Source organism: Scyliorhinus canicula, chromosome 10 (assembly GCF_902713615.1).
Source record: "Scyliorhinus canicula chromosome 10, sScyCan1.1, whole genome shotgun sequence".
NCBI classification, from domain to species: Eukaryota; Metazoa; Chordata; class Chondrichthyes; order Carcharhiniformes; family Scyliorhinidae; genus Scyliorhinus; species Scyliorhinus canicula.
The window spans coordinates 38,808,065-38,829,553 of NC_052155.1; the positions used below are offsets into that span (position 1 = coordinate 38,808,065).

At 46.0% G+C, this 21,489-nt stretch overlaps 1 protein-coding gene across 4 annotated transcripts in view; it reads right to left on the reverse strand.

The window, feature by feature from the left end:
* LOC119972303 (KH domain-containing, RNA-binding, signal transduction-associated protein 3-like) overlaps positions 1-21,489 on the reverse strand; it is a 246,043-nt gene that overhangs the window by 71,472 nt on the left and 153,082 nt on the right. For all 4 annotated transcript variants that reach the window (XR_005462031.1, XM_038808792.1, XM_038808791.1 and 1 more), the window contains one exon: positions 14,766-14,848. Coding sequence is in view for 3 of the 4 variants with exons in the window: in XM_038808792.1 (XP_038664720.1) it covers positions 14,766-14,848 (83 nt within the window). In the remaining variant the exon portion in view is untranslated. The remainder of the gene's footprint in view (positions 1-14,765; positions 14,849-21,489) is intronic.

Sequence of the window (21,489 nt, forward strand, 5' to 3'; positions counted from 1 at the left end):
TGGTAAGCTCGGTCCACCTCAAAAGTTGATATTGTCTGATGCTCCTCCATACAGAGCATCCGTGAGGTCACAAATGCACTTGTGGGCTGTAGCTGGTGATGTGCCGCACGAGTCCCTGCTCAAGCTCTGGAATTGTCGGTTGCATAAAGGTTCAGGGCTGTGGTGGCGTTCATAGCTACTGGGAGCAGGTGTCCTCCTCCTTCACAGGGTGCCAGTCTGCGAGGACATAGCACAAGTAACACACTGTCTCTGTTGAGACAGAGTTTCCTGTGACACATGCTGTCTGTCATTTCATTGAAAGACCAATGGTGCTGTACACCGTAGGCCGTCGCTGACCTCTCCCATGGGGTTCTTCCTCGGCCTGATGGGCAGCCAGGTCTTCAGGAGGAGTGGTGGCCCCTTGCACAAGGGATGCCGCCTCCAGCCTGCATCGACACTGCTGCCTCCTCTGGCATCTTGCCGCCCAGGCTGAATTGGAGGAGAGAGACAGACAATCAGTTAGGGCTTCCATCCCGTGACCCTCAAATCACCCACGCCACCACCCCCCCTCCACACCCTCATCCTGATCGCCCCAGACCCCTGCCAGAAACATTAGGGGAACTGTGTTCAGGTGCCCTCCCTAATGCGCGCACTTACCCTTTGGTCACGAGAATATCCCTAATGCTGAAACCCAGCTCTCGAGTGTTTGATTGTTGGCTGCTGCTGCCTTTAGAGTTCAGGCTTCAAAGTTTGATTGAAATGCGATGCACTTATCATCGTCGGAGACATGGCACATGTACCCACAAGAATGCACTTGAGAATAGTTTCTTTATTAAACAGTAACAAAGATTTGAAAATTAACTGCGTAACATTCCACATTGCACACTAACCAGTAAACAAGGAAACATCAACGTTCCATATTGGCAGCAATATAAAGCTGTATCAGTTAATTTCCACAAATAAAAATCACACGTCATAACCCCTCACATTCCTCAAGAGAAACGGAGGATAAGCCTGAGAATGTCTCAGCATGTGCAGAGCTTTGTCGTAGAAATGACCTGTCCATCAATGTGTGACTTGTTCCACATATCAGTGCCATTCTCCGTCAAGATGTGGAGATGCCGGCGTTGGACTGGGGTGAGCACAGTAAGAAGTCTTACAACACCAGGTTAAAGTCCAACAGGTTTGTTTCAAACACGAGCTTTCGGAGCACGGCTCCTTCACCTGAAGAAGGAGCCGTGCTCCGAAAGCTCGTGTTTGAAACAAACCTGTTGGACTTTAACCTGGTGTTGTAAGACTTCTTACTATTCTCCGTCAAGGCAGCGGTGAAGGCCCTCCCACATGTCCCAAACTCACTGAAACTAAATCCTGGCATCCACATATTCCACCGGTACTCAAGGTGCAGTTGAACATAGGAACTAGGAGCAGAAGTAGGCAATTCAGCCATTTAGCCTGCGCCACCATTCAATCAGAGCATGCTGATCTCAAAACCACCTCCTCGCTGCCTGTTCCACATATTTCTTTAACCATTAAAAAAAAAAATCAGAAATATATCTATCTCCCATTTAATGATTCAGACTCCACCACACCATGGGGCAGCACATTCCACAAATTCACCACCCTCTGCGAGAAGTAGTGCCTCCTCATCTCAGTTTTAAATATACTGCCTCTTAAACTCATATCCGTGTCCTCTCGTGCGAGTTTGCGATTGCCCTGCAAGAGGGAACATTTGGTCTAGGTTTACTTTATCAGTCCCTTTCAGTATTTTATATACTTCGATCAGATCCTCTTGTAACCACCTGGGATGGCCACGTCCCGATTTCAAAATGGACACTCATGAGGAGTGTAGGGAAAAATTGACCAGCTACAGGGAACACAAGCAGGTGCAAGGTTTCCTGTGTATTAAGATTTGCAGAACCCAGACAGAACCGAAACCAATAGGCATTTACATACTAATGACCGATCTCCAGAAACAATCAGAAACATTAAAACGATCGGGACCAAGCCAGACTCCCCAGTGCCAGTGGGAGCTTGGACAAAGGCAGGCCAACGAACACCTAGGGCCCGCCCAACGATCAGGGAACAACTCCAGTATTGGAGAAAATCGATGAGAACGATTGAGACATTGTCCAATTAATTGGAACCAAGTCCGGGGTCCGCCCAAAAGGGCGCGAAGCCCCTGGGACCTATAAGATTAGCCAATCAAATCACAATTTTCCTGTGATGCCAGTTTCCAGTTTTTCCTCCCCCAGTCGGAACACACAATCAACGAATCAGCGAAACCACTTCCCTTCCCAGGCTGCTATTCAAAAATCTCCCACTCAGATCTGCTCCCAATGTTTCAGTTTCACCTTCATCCAGTTTCACCTAACTCCCTGTTTTTCACCTAACTCTAAAGCACTCCTGTCAAGCCAAGTAGCACTCAGTGCAGATATCCTTGACTTCCAGTGTGTTTAACCCGTGGTGCAGTGCCAGTTACATGCAGCACTCACAGCACCAGCAACAAAAGCATCGGCAATCTGCAAAAACATCAGGCCCAGTTGGATCAATGTTGCGCACCATGTCCCGCAGCGTCTTCTTGTCTCAAACCCAGATTGCTTTCTAGACCCATACTTCCCCCTGAGCCCAGTGTCCCAAGACCAAGTATCTTAGAAAGAATTGTTCTCCTTTCCGGTGTCATCGGAGTGTCCCTTTCAGAAATGTTTTTATCTTATCACATGGCTTCAGTAATGTCATTGTGTGGATGGAGCTGGGCTGTGGCTCTGGGGTTTGGTTTTACTTTTGTTTGAGGCTTGTTTGTTGATCTGAGTTTTTGCTTTCGTTTTCACATTTGGCTGCTGTATTCAGAAATCTTGGCCTGTCTATCTTCAGTTTAAAAGCTGTTTCCAGATTACTTGATAACTTAAAAGTGATAACAGTTTGGGGCGCGATTCTCCGCCCCCCACGCCGGGTGGGAGAATCGCGGGAGGGCTGCTCTGGCACCCCCCCGTGATTCTCCCACCCCCCCCCCCAAAATGGCATTTCGCGTTTTGTGACACGCCGCTCGGAGAATCGCCGCTCGCCGTTTTTCCCAGCGACCGGCGATTCTCCGGCCCTGATGGGCCGAGTGGCCTGACGGGCTCACGCCGGCGGCAACCACACCTGGTCGCTGCCAGCATGAACACCACGCGACAGGTAAGTGTGGGGGCTGTGGGGGGGCGGAGAGGGGATCGGGCACCACGGGCGTGCTCGTGAGGTGACTGGCCCGCGATCGGTGCCCACCAATCGTCGGGCCGGCGTCTCTAAGAGATGCACTCTTTCCCCTCCGCGGAAGGGGAAGACGGCAACCGCGCATGTGCGGCTGATGTCACTTAGGCGCCGCCGGCCGCGTCATTCTCGGCGCGCCGCTTTGACGCAAGCGTCAAGGCCCGGCGGCCGAGTTTCTTGCAACACCGCTCCTAGCCCCCCCTGGGGGGGGGGGCGGAGAATAGGGGGCGAGGAGCGGCCTCCGACGCCGGAGTGTAACACTCCGGGTTTCACTCCGGCGTCGGCCGTTGCGGAGAATTTCGCCCTCTATCTTCAGTTTAAAAGCTGTTTTCCGATTACTTGATAACTTAAATGTGATAACTGTTTTCTGGACAGAATTCAAACCTGCTGTTTTGAAAAGGAAACAGGTGTATCTATACCAAGTCTTAAAGATAGTAAGAGTGCCGTGTGGTGGACCACATCTGTGAAAAGGGGTTGCTGGTTTTAGGGATCTTGTTATTAAATTGGAACCGTTAAAGGAGAGAATTTAGTAAGGGTGATACATAGATTACTTTAGCTGTGTGGGGTTTATATGTTGGTAGTTGATAAAAATGCTTACTGTGTGTGTTTATAAAAAATGTTAACTAAATTTGTAGAATAAAGCTTGTTTTTGATTAAAAGTGCTCAAGGCCTCTGTTGAATAACACATGAAAGGCAGGCCCTTGTGCTCATCGTAACCAAAATCAATAAACAGTTGTAGGTCAGGTGAACTCCATGATATACTTTGGAGTTTTCTAAACCCTTGGCTCATAACACTGACTACAGGAGAGGAAGAAACAGGAACCGCAGCCTCCAGGCATCTGCAGCCACCAGCAGGAGCAAGAAGCACACAGCCTGCAGCTGTATGTTCTCACAACGAACAAGGCCAATTTCTCATTAGCAATAGTCTTCAGGCTACTCACAGTCAAAGGGAGTTAAAGTGACCTTCAGCATAGAACCAAGAGCAGGGCTCTGTCCTAGAAGTTTTTGATAGGACAGACAGGCCGCAGCTGTAGTTGCCCCTGTTATGGGTCTGGGCAATATTTAAATACTATACGACGCCCGTGTGATTTTTCACTGGGGAGCTGGTTAATGCCTTGAAGGCTGCTGCATTCGGTTTCAATCTCTCGAATGAGATAGAAATGAATGCAAATGATGGTTAATGATATGCTTGCCATATTTGGGCGAGATCTAGAGCTCACCATCAGGAGCAGGCCGTTAGATTGCAAACTGATTGGCGATTTTGGCCTTTCCCGATATTCAATCGACGTGGATCCCGCAAAACGGTGCTTAAATCGTGCTGTCTAATTTCCATATAGGTTGGGACCAGCACAACACAGAAAGGTAGTGAACTTCTCACCAGTGTTAGAACATAGAACAGTACAGCACAGAACAGGCCCCTCGGCCCTCGATGTTGTGCCGAGCAATGATCACCCTACTCAAACCCACGTATCCACCCTATACCCGTAACCCAACAACCCCCCCCTTAACCTTACTTTTTGTTTAGGACACTATGGGAAATTTAGCATGGCCAATCCACCTAACCCGCACATCTTTGGACTGTGGGAGGAAACCGGAGCACCCGAAGGAAACCCACGCACACACGGGGAGGACGTGCAGACTCCGCACAGACAGTGACCCAGCCGGGAATCGAACCTGGGACCCTGGAGCTGTAAAGCATTTATGCTAACCACCATGCTACCGTGCTGCCCCAGGACTGATTTCTCTAGAAATATGCATTAGAACTAAAGGGGCCCCCATATTACTTTTAGTATCGAAGAATTAGTAAGATGTAGTTAACAGTTTAACAGTGCACGGATATTCATCTAATAGTGGCCAAAATATGATCAAATTATACACTGAATTTGAAAGGGAAAATTAAAACAGATACCAAAGGCAGGATTTCAGCCCTGGGATGGAAGACAGTACTTCGCATTTGCCTCCACTATATTAGTATCCGGTAGCAGACCGGGGGGGACTGTCCCTCCAGGTTGAGGTGTTCCTCGCCTGTCTGGTCACAGCGGCAGTTACTGGTCAGCCACAATGTTGGCCTAGCTGCTGATCCTAATTATTAATACAAAATTTTAAAAATTGGAGGGTACCTCAAGAAAGATTAAACTCTCCCTCTTACCTGAAATGGCAAGCTGCTGCTTCTATTGAGATGGAAGATCTCCTGTTGCCCTATCAGCTTTGAAACCTGGTTGTCATCCTTAATTGACCCAAGACCAGTAGCTGTTCAATTAGGAGAAAATAACTGCCTGTGACTGTTTACGTGCAGCGTTGAAGTCCCCCTTTGACCCTCGTACCAGGTCCCCAACCCAAAATCCTGCCCGAAGTTTCTAGATTTACGAAAGGTGCAATGACAGAGAAACTATTCTTACTCATAAGTGGCAAAAGATCTATTTGCCAAAATAAACAAACAGTTATCAGCAGGGTAGCATGGTGGTTAGCATAAATTCTTCACAGCTCCAGGGTCCCAGGTTCGATTCCTGGCTGGGTCACTGTCTGTGTGGAGTCTGCACGTCCTCCCCCTGTGTGCGTGGGTTTCCTCCGGGTGCTCCGGTTTCCTCCCACAGTCCAAAGATGTGCGGGTTAGGTGGATTGGCCATGCTAAATTGCCCGTAGTGTCCTAATTAAAGTAAGGTTAAGGGGGGGGTTGTTGGGTTACAGGTATAGGGTGGATACGTGGGTTTGAGTAGGGTGATCATGGCTCGGCACAACATTGAGGGCCGAAGGGCCTATTCTGTGCTGTACTGTTCTATGTTCTATGAAAGAGAAGAGACAACATACAGCAAAAAGAAAAATAATACAAAAAGGCAAAAACAAAAGCGCACAGAGCCTGGCAATTGAGAGAGAAACAAAGAACAACAAATTACATGCATGCAATCTCTGTGTCAATGTACTTACTTCACTCAAAATACAATACTTTATATTTTCAGAAATAGTTCCTTCATAAGTTTTTCAAATGTGATCTTTAACATCACCATTTCTTTCTCTGGTGTTATAGCTACACGTGTGCTGTCCAATCTCAAGTTTCAGCACCAACAGCGTGAACTTGCTAATATTTGCCTCCTTGAGCTCAGAAACGTGAGCAAATTCTAGTAATTCTAATCCTGCCTAAGGTGAGTTCAGCTGATCCAAAGAAAATAAGGAACAAGTAAAACTTATTGAACTTATCACAACTGATCTTTCCATAACTTATAATTGACTATTTAAATCGATCTAAAACCACTATGCTTTCTTCTTAACCTCAGATGATTCAGGATAGACCCGCCATTCAACTTCGGACCTTCCCAGTCTAGACAGCCCAGTTCACAACTATCAGCATACTTTTACCTGTGTCATTTGAAGTTATCATTTCTTAAAAAAAAAACCCAGTAATTTTCAATCTTTTAAATAAACCAATGCTGGAACTTCAGACAAACCAACCAGAGACTTTAAATTCTTTCTCACTCCACAGATTTAAATAGAAGTAGTGCAGAAGGACATCATTCGACCCATCGAGTCTGCACTGACCCACTTAAGCCCTCACTTCCACCCCATCCCGGTAACCAAATAACCCCTCCTAACCTCTTTGGACACTAAGGGCAATTTAACATGGCCAATCCACGTTACCTACACATCTTTGGACTGTGGGAGGAAACCAGAGCACCCGGAGCAAACCCACGCAAACACGGGGAGAACGTGCAGACTCCGCACAGACAGTGACCCAGCAGGGAATCGAACCTGACCCTGACGCTGTAAAGCCACAGTGCTATCCACTTGTGCTACTGTGCTGCCCTCATATTGCCAGAACTGCTGAGCATTTCCAGTATTTTCTGTTTATATTTCAGATTTCCAAACCATGGCCGGAATTCTCCCCTACCCGGCGGGGCGGGGGGTCCTGGTGTGTTGGAGTGGCGTGAACGACTCCGGCGTCGGGCCGCCCCAAAGGTGCGGAAGTCTCCGCACCTTTAGGGGCCAAGCCCTCACATTGAGGGGCTAGGCCCGCGCCGGAGTGGTTACTGCTTCTCCGGCTGGCGTGAATGGCCTTTGGCACCACACCAGCCGGGGCCGAAAGGACTTCGCTGGCCGGCGTAAGTCCACGCATGCACCAGAGCGTTAGCGGCTGCTGACGTCATCCCGGCGCATGCACAGGGGAGGGGGTCTCTTCCGCCTCCACCATGGTGAAGACCATGGCGAAGGCGGAAGAAAATGAGTGCCCCACGGCACAGGCCCGCCCGCCAATCGGTGGGCCCTGATCGCGGGCCAGGCCACCGTGGGGGCACCCCCTGGCGTCAGTTCGCCCCGCACCCCCCCCAGGACCCCGGTGCCCGCCCGCGCCGCCTGCTCCCGCCGGTCATGTAGGTGATTTAATCCAAGCCAGCGGGAGAGGCTTGTCAGCGGCGGGACTTCGACCCATCGCGGGCCGGAGAATCGCCGCGGGGGGCCCGCCGACTGGCGCGGCGCGATTCCCACCCCCGCCGACTCTCGGGTGGCGGAGAATTTGGGACACGACGGGGGCGGGATTGATGCCGGCCCGGGGTCGGAGAATCCCGCCCCATATAACATAATTCCAGTACTTTTGTATCAACACTTGCCTGAATAAATCTGTCCTTAATTGCTGAGAAAGATTTAACTGCGTTGATTATTCTGTAGCATCTGACAAAAAAAACCATAGAATTTACAGTGCAGAAGGAGGCCTTTTTGCCCATCGACTCTGCACCGGCTCTTAGAAAGAGAACCCTACTTAAGCTCATGCCTCCATCCAATCCCCGTAACCCAGCAACCCCAACTCACCTTTGTGGACACTAAGGGCAATTTATCATGGCCAATCCACCTAACCTGTACATCTGTGGACTGTGAAAGGAGACTCGCGCAGACATGGGGAGAATGAGCAGACTCCACACAGACAGTGACCAAAGCCGGGAATCGAACCTGGGACCCTAGAGCTATGAAACAACTGTGCTAAACACTGTTCTACCGTGCTGCCCAATTGAAATGAAAAATGAAAATCGCTTATTGTCACGAGTAGGTTTCAATGAAGTTACTGTGAAAAGCCCCTAGTCGCCACTTTCTGGCGCCTGTTCGGGGAGGCTGGTACGGGAATTGAACTGTGCTGCTGGAATGCCTTGGTCTGCTTTAAAAGCCAGCGATTTAGCCCAGTGTGCTAAACCAGCCCCTGCCTCAAATGAAAACAGATCACTAACATTTACAGGTCTCAAGAAGCCACACACTAGGAACAACAATCCAGCCTGCAGAAACAACTGAGTAAAGACAATGTAACCAACAGCCTGACCCAATTATACACTACATGGTACTTGCATTTGCCTTTTTAAAACAGATAAATGGAAAACGGAACTGAAAATACCTTAGTCTTTCAAATAATATGGCTTGGCACTGCAATTTGATGAGTCCAGGATAACGCATGCTCAACTATACAAACTACTTAGAATCTTCATTTATCACTGAGAATTAGAATGAACTTTAATTTCTAAATAAGGAGCGGAGCTTAATTAATAGTGCAGCTCATCAATTTCAATGGAAAGGAAAATTGGGTGAGGTGCAGCACAAGCAACTAATCTACTGCCTTCAATTGCGCACTAAACACTACAGTTCGAATGGATTTCAAGGTTTTATAGGTATGCAGCACGGTTTAATATTTGAGATTTCAATCTATATAAAACATTTGCTCATTAAGTATTCACCATTAAATCTGCTCCAAAATACTAATGCAGAATTGCTGGAGTAGAAATGTCCGAGAGATAAAACTTCAATTTTAACCTACTAATAAATGAATTATCTGAATTACATGATAACATTGCTGATCAAGCATTCAGTGGAAATAAAACCCCAGATATCTTACGAGATCATGTCAACCTATTTAAAATATAGAGGCAACCCTCTTTCCCTAGCATGCTTATTTTTTGCAGCATCTGTTAATAGCATGAATGGGTGATTATAAGTACCTCTGTATTCAGCCTAGCATTATTAAGCAGATGGTGCTGCTATATCGAAATTATGTACAACATCTCCCAAGTGCCCTGCGTTTTGATAAAATACAGACATTTCCCAATTCCTCTGTGACAGATAACTCACCTTTGCTCTACAGAACATTTAGATAAGTTTGCATGCTAGACACTACTAACACTCTGCTTTCTCCTGAACATAAACATATGAAAACAAAGAATTAGTCTACAGTAACATGTGGTGATGACTTCACATTTTTTGATGAATTATTAATAATATTATTCACAAATGTTGAAATCCTACATTCTGAAACGCTTAGTCAGAATCCTGCCTCCAGTAAAACTGACCTTTTTACTTAACTCAAGCCTGGAAACGTAAAGTACAATATTACAACAAATGGATAACGTCACTATTATTTTTAAACTTTGCTGTGCATTAACGTAGCGACCTGCAAGGAAATACAGATGTGCAAGCACTATAGAGTGGTGTTACTGAGGGACTTTAATTATCCAAATACTGCCTGGGATAATGTTAGAGTGAGCTTAAGGAGAGGGAACAATTTATGAAATTAGTCCACGAAAACTTTCTTAACCAATATGTTCCCGAGGACGAAGGCAGTGCTGGAATTCGTGCTGCCAGATTAAGTGAGTCAAGTTGACCAAGTCAGTGCAAAAAAACTTGGGTAAGGATGATCATGTTAGGTTTAGATTAGTAATGCAGAAGAGTAAAGAATGTAGAACTTCTAATTGGAAGAAGGTCAACTTCAATGGGATGGGAGACGATCTAGCCAGCATAAAATGGAACCAAATATGACAGAAGAAACTGCAATTTTAAAGCAATAATGGGCACTTCTTGTGAGATTTGCACTGCTCGAAAGGCCTCGTTAGATTTAACGAGATCTTGCGAGATGTCACGATCTGGATCTCTGCCTCGCCTGGGTGACCTTGCCAAGGCGCTGTTTAGCACTGATCCACTCCTTCACTGTCTCAGCATCTCTTAGCAGACATCACAAACATCACCTGGAGCGTGCCAATTCCTTCAGAACACACTCATTGTAAAGTCAACAATGGCTGCACTGGCTCGGCCACATTCATTGGATGGGATGGCAACTGTTCACCCAAAGAGTTTCTGTATAGTCACTGGGTCAAGACCTCCTAGACATCCATACCACCACCACAAGGACACCTGCAAGAAACGTTTGAGGATGGCGGACACTGTCAATAACTTCCAGAGGCTGACTAAATGGAAGAGGCGAGCAGAAATGCTTGGGCGGCACCGTGTTTAGCATTGCTGCTTCAGAGCACCAGGGTCCCGGGTATGATTGCGGCCTTGGGTGACTGTGTGGAGTTTGCACGTTCTCCCAATGTCTGCATGGGTTTCCTCTGGGTGCTCCGGTTTCCTATTAGAGTCCAAAGATGTGCAGGTTAGATAGATTGGCCATGATAAATTGCCCCTTAGCGTCCAAAGATGTGCAGGTTAACTGGAGTTACAGGGATAGAGGAGGGAGTGAGCCTAGTTAAGGTGCTCTTTTGGAGGTTCGCTGCAGACCCGATGTGCAAATGGCCTCCTTCTGCACTTAGGGATACTATGGAAATAAGAAGCTCAGCTGGCGAAGAAGAGTGCCAGGCCAAGAAGCTAACAAAGCCAGCACCTTCCCAGCCCAATGTCCTCCTCTACAGAAAATGCGGCGCATCAACCTGTGCCAGAGTACGGCTCCTGAGGCACACCAGGCAATGCTTAATAGAGTTGACCACCAAAGAGTAAACTATTGTTTTATGAGGTGAAAGACTGTTACTGTTCCAATGACTCCGAAATAGACACCTACAAAGGTAGTGGACGCGAAGACAATTAATGATTTAAACTCGTAGGGTTATGGCGATAGTATGGAGTACTCTGCAGTTTGGGGCACTTTACTTGCATTAAAGGTAATCCAAAGAAGATTCAATTGGATGATTTCTGGGATGGTGGGATTGTCGTGAAAGGGAAGTTGAAAAGTTTGGGACTATACTAATTGGAGTTCAGAAGAATGAGAGTGATCTTAAAGGACGTTTATCTTCATGGGGGAAATCTATAATTTGCGAGCTGTTTCAAAATAAGGTGCATCCCATTTCAGATTGAGATGAAGAAAAAATTTGGGGGTTTGGAGTGCATTCCCACAGCAAGCAGTGGAGGCTGGGTCATTGAACATATTCAAGTCTGAATTAGATGATTTTTGATTGACAAGGGAGTCAAACATTAGGGGAGGAAAGTGTAGTTAATTGATTGATTGATTGATTTATTGTCACATGCACTGAAGTACAGTGAAAAGTATTTTTCTGTAGCCAAGAGAACGTACACAGTATGTCCATAGAAGACAAAAAGTAGATTGACAAATAGTACATCGACAAATAGTGATTGGTTACAGTGGGAAACAAGGGCCAAACAAAGCAAATACATGAGTAGGAGCAGCATAGGGTGTCATGAAGAGTGTTCTTACAGAGAACTGATCAGTCTGAGGGAGAGTCGTTGAGGAGTCTGGTAGCTGTGGGGAAGAAGCTGTTCCTATGTCTCGATGTGCGAGTCTTCAGGCTTCGGTATCTTCTGCCTGATGGAAGGGTCTGGAAGAGGGCAAAACCTGGGTGGGAGGGGTCACTGCCATGAAAATGGCCACATTAGATCAGCCATTTACTGTGAAGCAGGTCGAAGGTTCAAATGGCCGACTTCTGCTCCTATTTCTCATGACTTATCTCATTATCGTAGAGTATCATAGAATTTACAGTGCAGAAAGAGGCCATTCGGCCCATCGAGTCTGCACCGGCCCTTGGAAGGAACATTCCACTCAAGCGCACACCTCCTCCATCCCATCCTCTTAACCCAGTAACCCCAATTAACCTTTTGTTTTGGACACTAAGGGCAATTTAGCATAACCAATCCACCTAACCTGCACACCTTTGGACTGTGGGAGGAAACCGGAGCACCTGGAGGAAACCCACATACACACGGGGAGAACGTGCAGACTCCACACAGACAGTGACCCAAGCCGGGAATCGAACCTGGGACCCTGGAGCTGTGAAGCAACTGTGCTCACCACAATGCTACCATGCTATAAATGGGACTGACTACATTGTTTCAATGAGTTTGTGCGCAGAAAGTAAATCGTCCTGTTCAAGTTTAACGATCCCAAAGGGTGCTTTACCTCAAGGATCCACCAAGTACAGACTCCCTCTTGCCTGTTCTAATCTGCACACTCCTGATTCTAAACTCCTTTTCTTCCAAAATCCAACTTCAGTGGAGGCAGCTAGTGATTTAAATGGCAACTATGCCAGAGAATCACCCATGAGCGAACACTGATCTGCCTTTAGCCTCACCCCCGCGAAGATGTGAAATGCTGGTTCAGATACGGGACTTTAACTTTTTCGGCTCTTTCCGGCCTCTCAGAGGGAGCGTTTCTGTTGTGGTTAAAATCCAGGCTAAAGAGAATGTTTCTATTTGCAAGTGGTATTAAAACTAGAGCCAATGAATATAAGACAGTCAGCATGAAATCAAGGAGGGAAATTCAGAAGAAACATCTTTACCCAGAGAGTGGCATGATACTTGCTACCGCAGGCAGTGATTGAAGCAAATAGCTTAAATATATTTAAGGTGAGGCTGGAGAAGCCTATGACGTAGAAGAGAGAAGGGGGTTATGAGCAAAGATAGGAAGAGCCTTGAAAGAAGCATAAACTGGGTGCACTGAATGGTCTATTCCTGTTCTGTTGATCCTTTGTAATAATGTTCGACCATGCATTTTTACTCCTAATTAGCTACTATAATCCTCATAGGGTTCATCAAGAATATATAAATTCACTATAAAAAACTTCAAAAAGACAACCAAAATAATCTCCAGAGTTAATTACACTTGCTGACAAAACCAATTCTATAATGACATACTACTGAAATGTGATATGCAAGTTGAAAAAAAGTTTGCTAAACTGCCAATTATAACATACACAATTTGCAAAAATATATTTTTTATGAAGTTGATTCTTGCACAATCAATTCTATAGCTCTAAAATAAATACTTCATGTGCCAGTGTACCTTCTCAGCAACTAGGTTTATTGTCAACATAGAATTTTCCATTGCTATTCTGCACAATCATACAGCACAGGAAGGCATTCAGCCCTTCGTACCTATGCCGGCTCTTTGAAAGGCTTATCCAGTTGGTCATACTCCATGGCTCTCTCTCCACTTTTGTTTTTCAGGCATCCAATTTCTTTCTTAATGTTGCTTTGGTACCGCTTCCACCATTATTTCAGGTGGTGGAAACAAGATTTTCATTAAGAACATTGTTTTACTTTTTCCCTCTTATTCATACATGCGGAAACTGGTTCACTGCAGTTTGCCTAATATTGTATCTGGTGAAAAGAATCAGGGAGGAACTCAATAAAAGCATATGTACAAGGTTGCAGCACCACTGACCAGCTAATACAATATATATCTCATGTGAATGCCTCCCACCAAAAAAACATATTTTCATAAGGTTAGAGGTATGGAAGGACCACCTTAATTGATTCTTAAAATTGCTGCCAGTTTTGTATTGGTTATCTCATTGAATCAGTTTACTTTTTCTATTTACTCAACAGATGATTAAAAGTGGAGGCCAGCTGCATCACAAAGACGAGGACCCGGGTTCGATCCCGGCCCTGGGTCACGTCCGTGTGGAGTTTGAAATTCTCTCCGTGTCTGTGTGGGTCTCATCCCCACAACCCAAAGATATGCAGGGTAGGTGGATTGGCCACTCTAAATTGTCCCGGTACAGCAGCAATACAATGGCAATAAAATGGCATTTCATGCACTTATACTCCATCAATTTACTGGAAGGTGAGCACATTTTGAAAGGAAGAACAAATTAAAAACTGCCTGCAGTGTTCTTGCAGGAATTATGAAGAATCTTATTTCTTTCAAGATGTTCTCGTCATTTAGTCATGACTGTTTAACCAACGGCATTTTGTGCTTTTATTATTAAGGACAGCCATCATTATGATATAGCTTCTGCTGTTCCAGTCTGATAAACTTTCTGCTTTTCGGACACATGTAACAATGACAATCGCTATCGAGAGAATGGTAAAATACTGGAGGCTAGGTGCTTAATTCAATTGATGTCTGCAGCTTCAGTTGACCTACAAGAAACTCACGAGGGGCAAGATAATTGAATATCGATTATTCAGAAAACTCTTCCGAACATCATAAATCAAATAACATTCTCGTTGGAAATCTTGGTGGTTAAAATTTTACCGGTGCTTGCCAGAATGTGTTTTTTCCCCAATAGAAATAAAATTGTAGACAGAAGTCCCATTTCCACTCCAAACACCATAGGAAATATCAACTTCAATATCAATTTCTAAATTTGTCAATTAATGCATTATAACTTTCTTTATTTTTTTCCTTGTTCATTCTCTTCCCCCACCTGACCATTCAAAGTCAACGTTAACCAAGTCATCAATGATAACTCCTACAAATTGATTTAACATTTCAGCTCATAAAGCCACACTGAATTATGTCCCAGTTGTCCACAAATTATAAATCTATATTTGTGGCTGTGTAGAGTAAGTACCTCTGGCCTTGGTTGCTGTAGTTGTTATCATACGAATCATAACCTTGATCTTCATAGGTTGTTCCATAGCCATCACCATATGCCTAAAGTTTCAAAGGAGAGTAGTGACTATACAGTATACAAAGGTTATATTTGAACACATTTTCAAAAAAAGAGGCTTTATTAAGAGGCATTCAATTATTCCGTTAACTCCAAACAGAACTGTAAATTATACTTTTGGAACTGGTCTGGTACTAAAATTAAAAGATGGAGGAAAATATGTTTGTCAAACTTTCTTCCTTTCGCTCCCAACAGCGTGAAGTAATCCTGACAAATTGCTCCATAAGCATTGGCAGCCCTACAATGCCTTGCCTTTGGTCGTGTCAGTTTCTGATAGTTTGCAGGCTATCAGAACAGAGCCTTGATGTCTGTGTACACACGGCAATAATAATCATTGGACAGTGATAATAAATGGGAGCACAGTTACCTTCCCCATCTCCTCAATTGCACTGTCTCAGATCAACAATTTGGTACATTGTAGTCTATATGGTTCATGACACACTTATTCATGACCTCATTCACACAGTCAAATGTCAAAAATCGACATTAAAATAAGCATGCATATTCATTTAAAATCTTATTCACTGTTTTGAGCTAAGTCCAAATCTGAGATAATTAATGTTTCCACCATCTACATAATATAAGTTTACTTGAACAAATCCATTGCAACAGTTTAAATCCAAACGCAAAGCAAATTCCATTTGTTCATACAAAGGCGGACTTAAAGGTCACACATTAGGTGACTGCAGCAGCTAAAGAGAAATCCTCAGGCATTTTAGGCAGACAAGAGTGGAGTGTTCCTATTTATAAGACACACAGCACGTTGCTTTTTCTGTACTGTGGCGACATAATGGGGGCTGGGAGGCAATTAGCAAAGGCTCTATGCAATTTTTTTAAGTTTAATGCCACAGCTGGAAACAATAGTTTCTGCTCCTAAAAAATATATTTAGTTACAAAAGTTACCAAGAATAATGGGGGTGATTGTCTGCCCGAGTTGCGCTTGGCACACATCCCACCATACCAGGAGAATAGCAGGAGAGCCTTTAAACGGAGCTCATGGCAGGTGCCAACCAGTGAGATGCTCTCGGCCTGCTGCAGGTGGCGTAATCTGGTTGACATCAAGAACCAAGTTAGCATATGTAAATGAGCATTTAAATATGGTGCGTCTGTTTGAAGCCAGGTTCCCCGGCTCCTATTATTTTACGCCCCGCTGGCGCAGTGAGAGGTCAGTGAGAATCACTACTCGTCTGTATCACCAGACTGGACAGGATTACCACGCGGGGGCGGGGGGTATTGGAGCCATCCAGCAGTCGAGAGGTCATGGAAGGGAAATGCCAGATTGGTACTGCCAAGGGGGTGGGGAGGCGGAGAGGATCTGGCAACTCCATAGTGAGATGTCACTCACCTGGCCGGTGGGGGCTATTAGGACAGCATGGTGGCACAGTGGTTAGCAATGCTGCCTCACAACACCAGGGACCCGGTTTCAATTCCGGCCTCGGGTAACTGCCTGTGTGCACTTTCTCCCCATGCCTGCATGGGTTTCTTCTGGGTGTTCCAGTTTCCTCAGTCCAAAGATGTGCAGGTTATGTGGACTGGCCATGCTAAATTTCCCCTTAGTATCCAAAAGGTGAGTGGGGTTACTGGGATAGGGTGGGGGCCTGGGCCTGGGTAGGGTGCTCTTTCCCAGGGTCGGTACAGACCCGATGGGCTGAATAGCCGCCTGCTGCACTGTAGGGATTCTATTCCTACTATTTTGTTAATTTTATTACTACATCATTCTTAGGATCATAATGTATGAAAACTGTTTGTGCAAGGTACAGAAGTTTCCTTGGGCCTCTCAGTTACCTAAGGGTTAAAGTTACTGTCAAGTATAATTGAAAAGGAATTGTAATACAAAGCGCTACTTCCATCAAGTTCTCTTTTGGGAGTAGAGAGCCAGCAATAGGAAGAACATACTAATAGCTCTTTGAACTACCATAATGCAATAACCAATCAGACAGATCTCTGAAAATACCTCAGACTGATGATGGATCTAGCTTGTACATCATCCAATGTGATAAAATTTATACTGACCCGAGTATATCCTGATGAATACTTAACGTTCTGCTAAAGTTCCTTCTGATCACCATTAAGTCCTTTAGTCCTCACCTATGATCTTTCACTGTATTGCTCTCCATTGTCCTAATCATTCAGGGAGGTGCTGGCTTAGTGGTATTGTCACTGGGCTAGTAATCTAGAGACCAAGAGTACTGCTTTGGGGTCTCAGGTTTAAATTCCACAACTGCACATGGTCAAATTTGAATTCAATAAAAATCCGGAAATAAAAGTCGAATGATGACCATGAAACCATTGTTGATTGTCGTAAAGACCCATCTGGTTCACTAATGTCTTTTAGGCAAGGAAATCCTATATATGACTCCAGACCTACAGCAATGTGGTTGACTCTTAACTGCCCATCAAGAGCAACTATAGATGGGCAATAAATGCTGGCACAGCCTGCAACACCCAAGTCCCATGAACAAATAAAAAAAGATTCAATGTTGCAGCTAATATTAATCCACTATGGTTTCAGAAACAGGACAAATGAGGAAGACAACGATGACCACTGATGGATAGTTTAAAAGTTAGTTTATTTTTTGGTAGTACAGAACTTAAGTATTGCTGAAAAGAGACATGTTGTCAAGGTTTTTTGTTTTGCACACAGTTCAGAAGAATATTATGTTATATAATAAAAATATAATGCATCCTTTATTCTTACCAATACTCCCGATGAGTGCGAGATGATTTAATGTTTCAAATCTAACACAGAATACACTGGTCGGAATTCTCAGTCCGTTGGGACTTTCTTTTCCGGCTGGCAGCACATCCCCACCCGTGAGCTTCCTGGTAGTGTAGGGTAGTTTCAATGGGAAATATTATTGACAAGCAGCAGGAAGAATCCCGCCGCCACAAACAGCACACTGCTGAGAAACGTGTGGCTGGGGAACCGGAGAATCCCATCCGCCACCTTCGACAGCGAGCACAGCCACATTTTCAAAATCTGCTCTGATTTCTCGAGCGGTCCGACACGCATTCAACGAAAAGCAACGGAGGGGAACTAAAACGGCAGATGACAGACCGCGAGACTCGCGGTCAAAGGTGCGATGGCGGATGGCCCGGAGCCTGTACTCCCGGCCCAATGGGTAGGGTGCTCTTTCCAAGAGCCAGTGCAGACTCGATGGACCGAATGGCCTCCTTCTGCACTGTAAATTCTATGATAATGGTTTACGGCCCAATTAGTGGATTCCTCAACTACACAATTTCACAAACAGAAGATGGATACCTCCGAAGACCTAGTAAGGGCTATTGACCCGATAAAAGCAGCAGTGGAGAGGGTTGAGTAGCCGTGGAGAGTCCCATGGCGATTCGCTCCAAAAAAATGGAGGAATCTGTCGCCGAACACGTGAACCGGTAGGCTGTGATGGAAGCAGAGCTTTCCCTGATTGCCGGCAGTATTAAAAAGGTATGTGATAGAGTGGACGAGCTGGAGAACTGAGAGTGGCAGCTCAGTATCTGGATAGTGGGTCTCCAGGAGAGGCTGAAAGGTTCACAACCTTTGGAGTATGTGGTACAGATACTGCGGAGGATGGTAGGCGAGGAGGGTTTTAATCAGCCCACAGAGGTGGATTGCGCACACAGGGCACTGAGAAGGAAACCAAAGACAGGTGAACAACCAAGGGCGATGGGGGTGCGCCTGCATAGATTCCCGAACAAGGAAAAAATCCCGAGGTGGACCAGGCAGGCGAAAAAAAGTGGGTGGAGAGCGTAATCAGAATATACTCAAGGCAGGCAGAATAAAGTCAAGCCAGTTCTCCACAAGGTGAGAGATTTGGTATGCTGTATCTGACTCGCTTGTGGATCACCTTCCGATAAAAGGATTACTTCTTGGACACCCTGGAGGAGGGGATAAGTTTCTTCGAGACCAAGGGATTGGGAACTTGTAAATATGTTAAACTGTTAAAATGTTCTTGTCCAGAGTTTTTGGGGACTCTATTATTAGTTTGATTGCTGTGTATTTGAATACTATTACTAAATACCTCTGTCCATCGCCCGCCTCTCGGTTTTCTTCTTCGTTCTTTTGAGGCGGGACTGATGCTCATGAGCTGGGGGGAGGGTTATCTGCTTACTCGGTACTTTCCTTTCTATTTGTCTGGTATCAGGTATAGGTGTTTTGGCGGGTTCAGGGTACATAGAACATAGAACAGTACAGCACAGAACAGGCCCTTCGGCCCTCAATGTTGTGCAGAGCAATGATCACCCTACTCAAACCCACGTATCCACCCTATACCCGTAACCCAACACCCCCCCCCCACTAACCTTACTTTTTAGGACACTATGGGCAATTTAGCATGGCCAATCCACCTAACCCGCACATCTTTGGACTGTGGGAGGAAACCGGAGCACCCGGAGGAAACCCACGCAGACACGGGGAGGACGTGCAGACTCCGCACAGACAGTGACCCAGCCGGGAATCGAACCTGGGACCCTGGAGCTGTGAAGCCATTGTGCTAACCACCATGCTACCGTGCTGCCCTCCGTTGTGGTAGTTGTGGGCTTCGCGCAGGGGCCACCAGGCTGGTGTGAATACCAGTAAACAGAAGAGATGCGGGGAGGGCAGAGTTCTATATGTTTTTTTCTTTTGGTTTAACTGGAGGGTGGGAAGGAATGGGATAGCTGACGGCCTGAGTTTTATTAAGGTGCTGCGATCTGGGAGTCGATGGCAGTGGAAACCTGGCAGTGGCCTCATATGATGCGGCTTGAGGACCTGGGGGGGGTTTGGCTCAATTTGTTTGGTAACTTGGAATGTTCGAGGCCTGAATGGCCCTATTAAAAGGTCATGCATATTTGCTCATCTGGGGGTGGACTTGCTTTTTCACCAGGAGGCTCATTTGAAGGTGGCAGACCAGACAAGACTGAGAAGAGGATGGGTTGGTCAGGTGTATCGCTATGGTCTGGATATGAAGGTGAGAGGGATGGCCACAGTAATAAGTAGAAGGGTGTCTTTTTCAATGAACAGTGATTGCTGACCACATGGTAGATGGGTGTTGGTAAATGGGCGGTTTTGGGCTCCCCAATGGTACTGTGCAATATGTATACCCCAAATTGGGACGATGCGGACTTTATTCTGTCTCGGATCCCGGTCCTAGATTCGCACCGACTCATCTTGGGGGGAGATTTTAACACAGTCTCGGACTTGGAGTTAGACCGATCAAGCCCTAGGTCTGGGAGAATGTCGGCGATGGCTGGGGAGCTGTTGAAATTCATGCAGCTCATGGGGGGTGGGGGGGGGGGGGGGGGGGGGGGGGGGGCGTAGGTCCATGGTGCTTTGGGAGGCCTAAGGCGAGGGAGTTTTCCATTTTTTCCACATGTTCACAAATCTTATTTCTGACTAGACTATTTTGTTTTGGATAAGTTGCTGATTCCGAGAGTACTCGGGGATGCTCGTCACTGGGTAGACCTGCGGGCGGAGAAACCATCAGTTTCTAGACCCCAGTGGAGATTAGACGTTGGTCTCCTTGCGGATAAGGGATTATGTGAGAGATTGGAAGGTGTCATTCATAATTATACAGATCAGAATGACACTGATGAGGTCTCCGCCGGGGTGTTATGGGAGGCACTGAAGGCTGTGGTTTGGGGAGAACTTATTTTGATCCGGGCACACAAGGGTGGAGCGAGATGTGCAATCTAGATTGGTGGAGACGATCTTAACGATTGATCGCAGATTCCTGGAATCACAGGATGAAATACTGTTGAGGAAACGTCAGAGGTTCCGGATGGAGTTTAATTTGGTCACCTCAGACGAGGCGATGAGACAGCTGCGCAGAGCCAGGGGTTCTTGTACAAACATAGGAAGAAGTCTGGTAGGATGCTCGCCCATCAACTAAGGAAGCAGATGGCTGCTAGGGTTATAGGTAGATTTAAGGACAAGGGGGATGAATAAAATCTTTGCATCTTTCTTGGCACTGGGACTATGGCGCTGAGGACCCGGGTTTGAATCCAGGCTCTGGGTCACTGTCCGTGTGGAGTTTGCACATTCTCCCCGTGTCTGCGTGGGTTTTACCCCCACAACCCAAAGATGTGCAGGTTAGGTGGATTGGCCACGCTAAATTGCCCTTTAATTGGAAAAAAAAATAATTGGGTACTCTAAATTTCTTTTTAAAAACTTTGCACCCTTCTATCGAAGGCTATACCAATTGGAACCGCCAATTACGGATGAACTGAGAAGTAGATTCCTAGATGGACTGGAGTTTCTGATGGTGGGTCAGGTTAGGGTGCAAGGATTGGGGGTTCCGGTAGGTCTGCGGGAGTTGCTGGAATGTGTAAATTCGATGCAGTCAGGGAATGCCCCAGGACCAGACGGATTCCCAATCGAATTTCATAAACATTTTGGTACACTGCTGGGTCACTTGATGTACGGATGTACAATGAGGCGCTGGAGAGGGGCTCGCTCCCCCTACGCTGTCGCAGGCTTCCACCACCCTTATCCAAAAAAAAGGACAAGGATCTTGAACAATGAGGATCTTACCAACCGATTTCCCTTCTGAATGTTGATGCAAAGCTTCTGGTCAAGATCTTGGCCACCCGCATTGAGGGTTGCGTACCGGAAGTGGTTGGAGATGATCAAACTGGCTTTCTAACAGGCAGA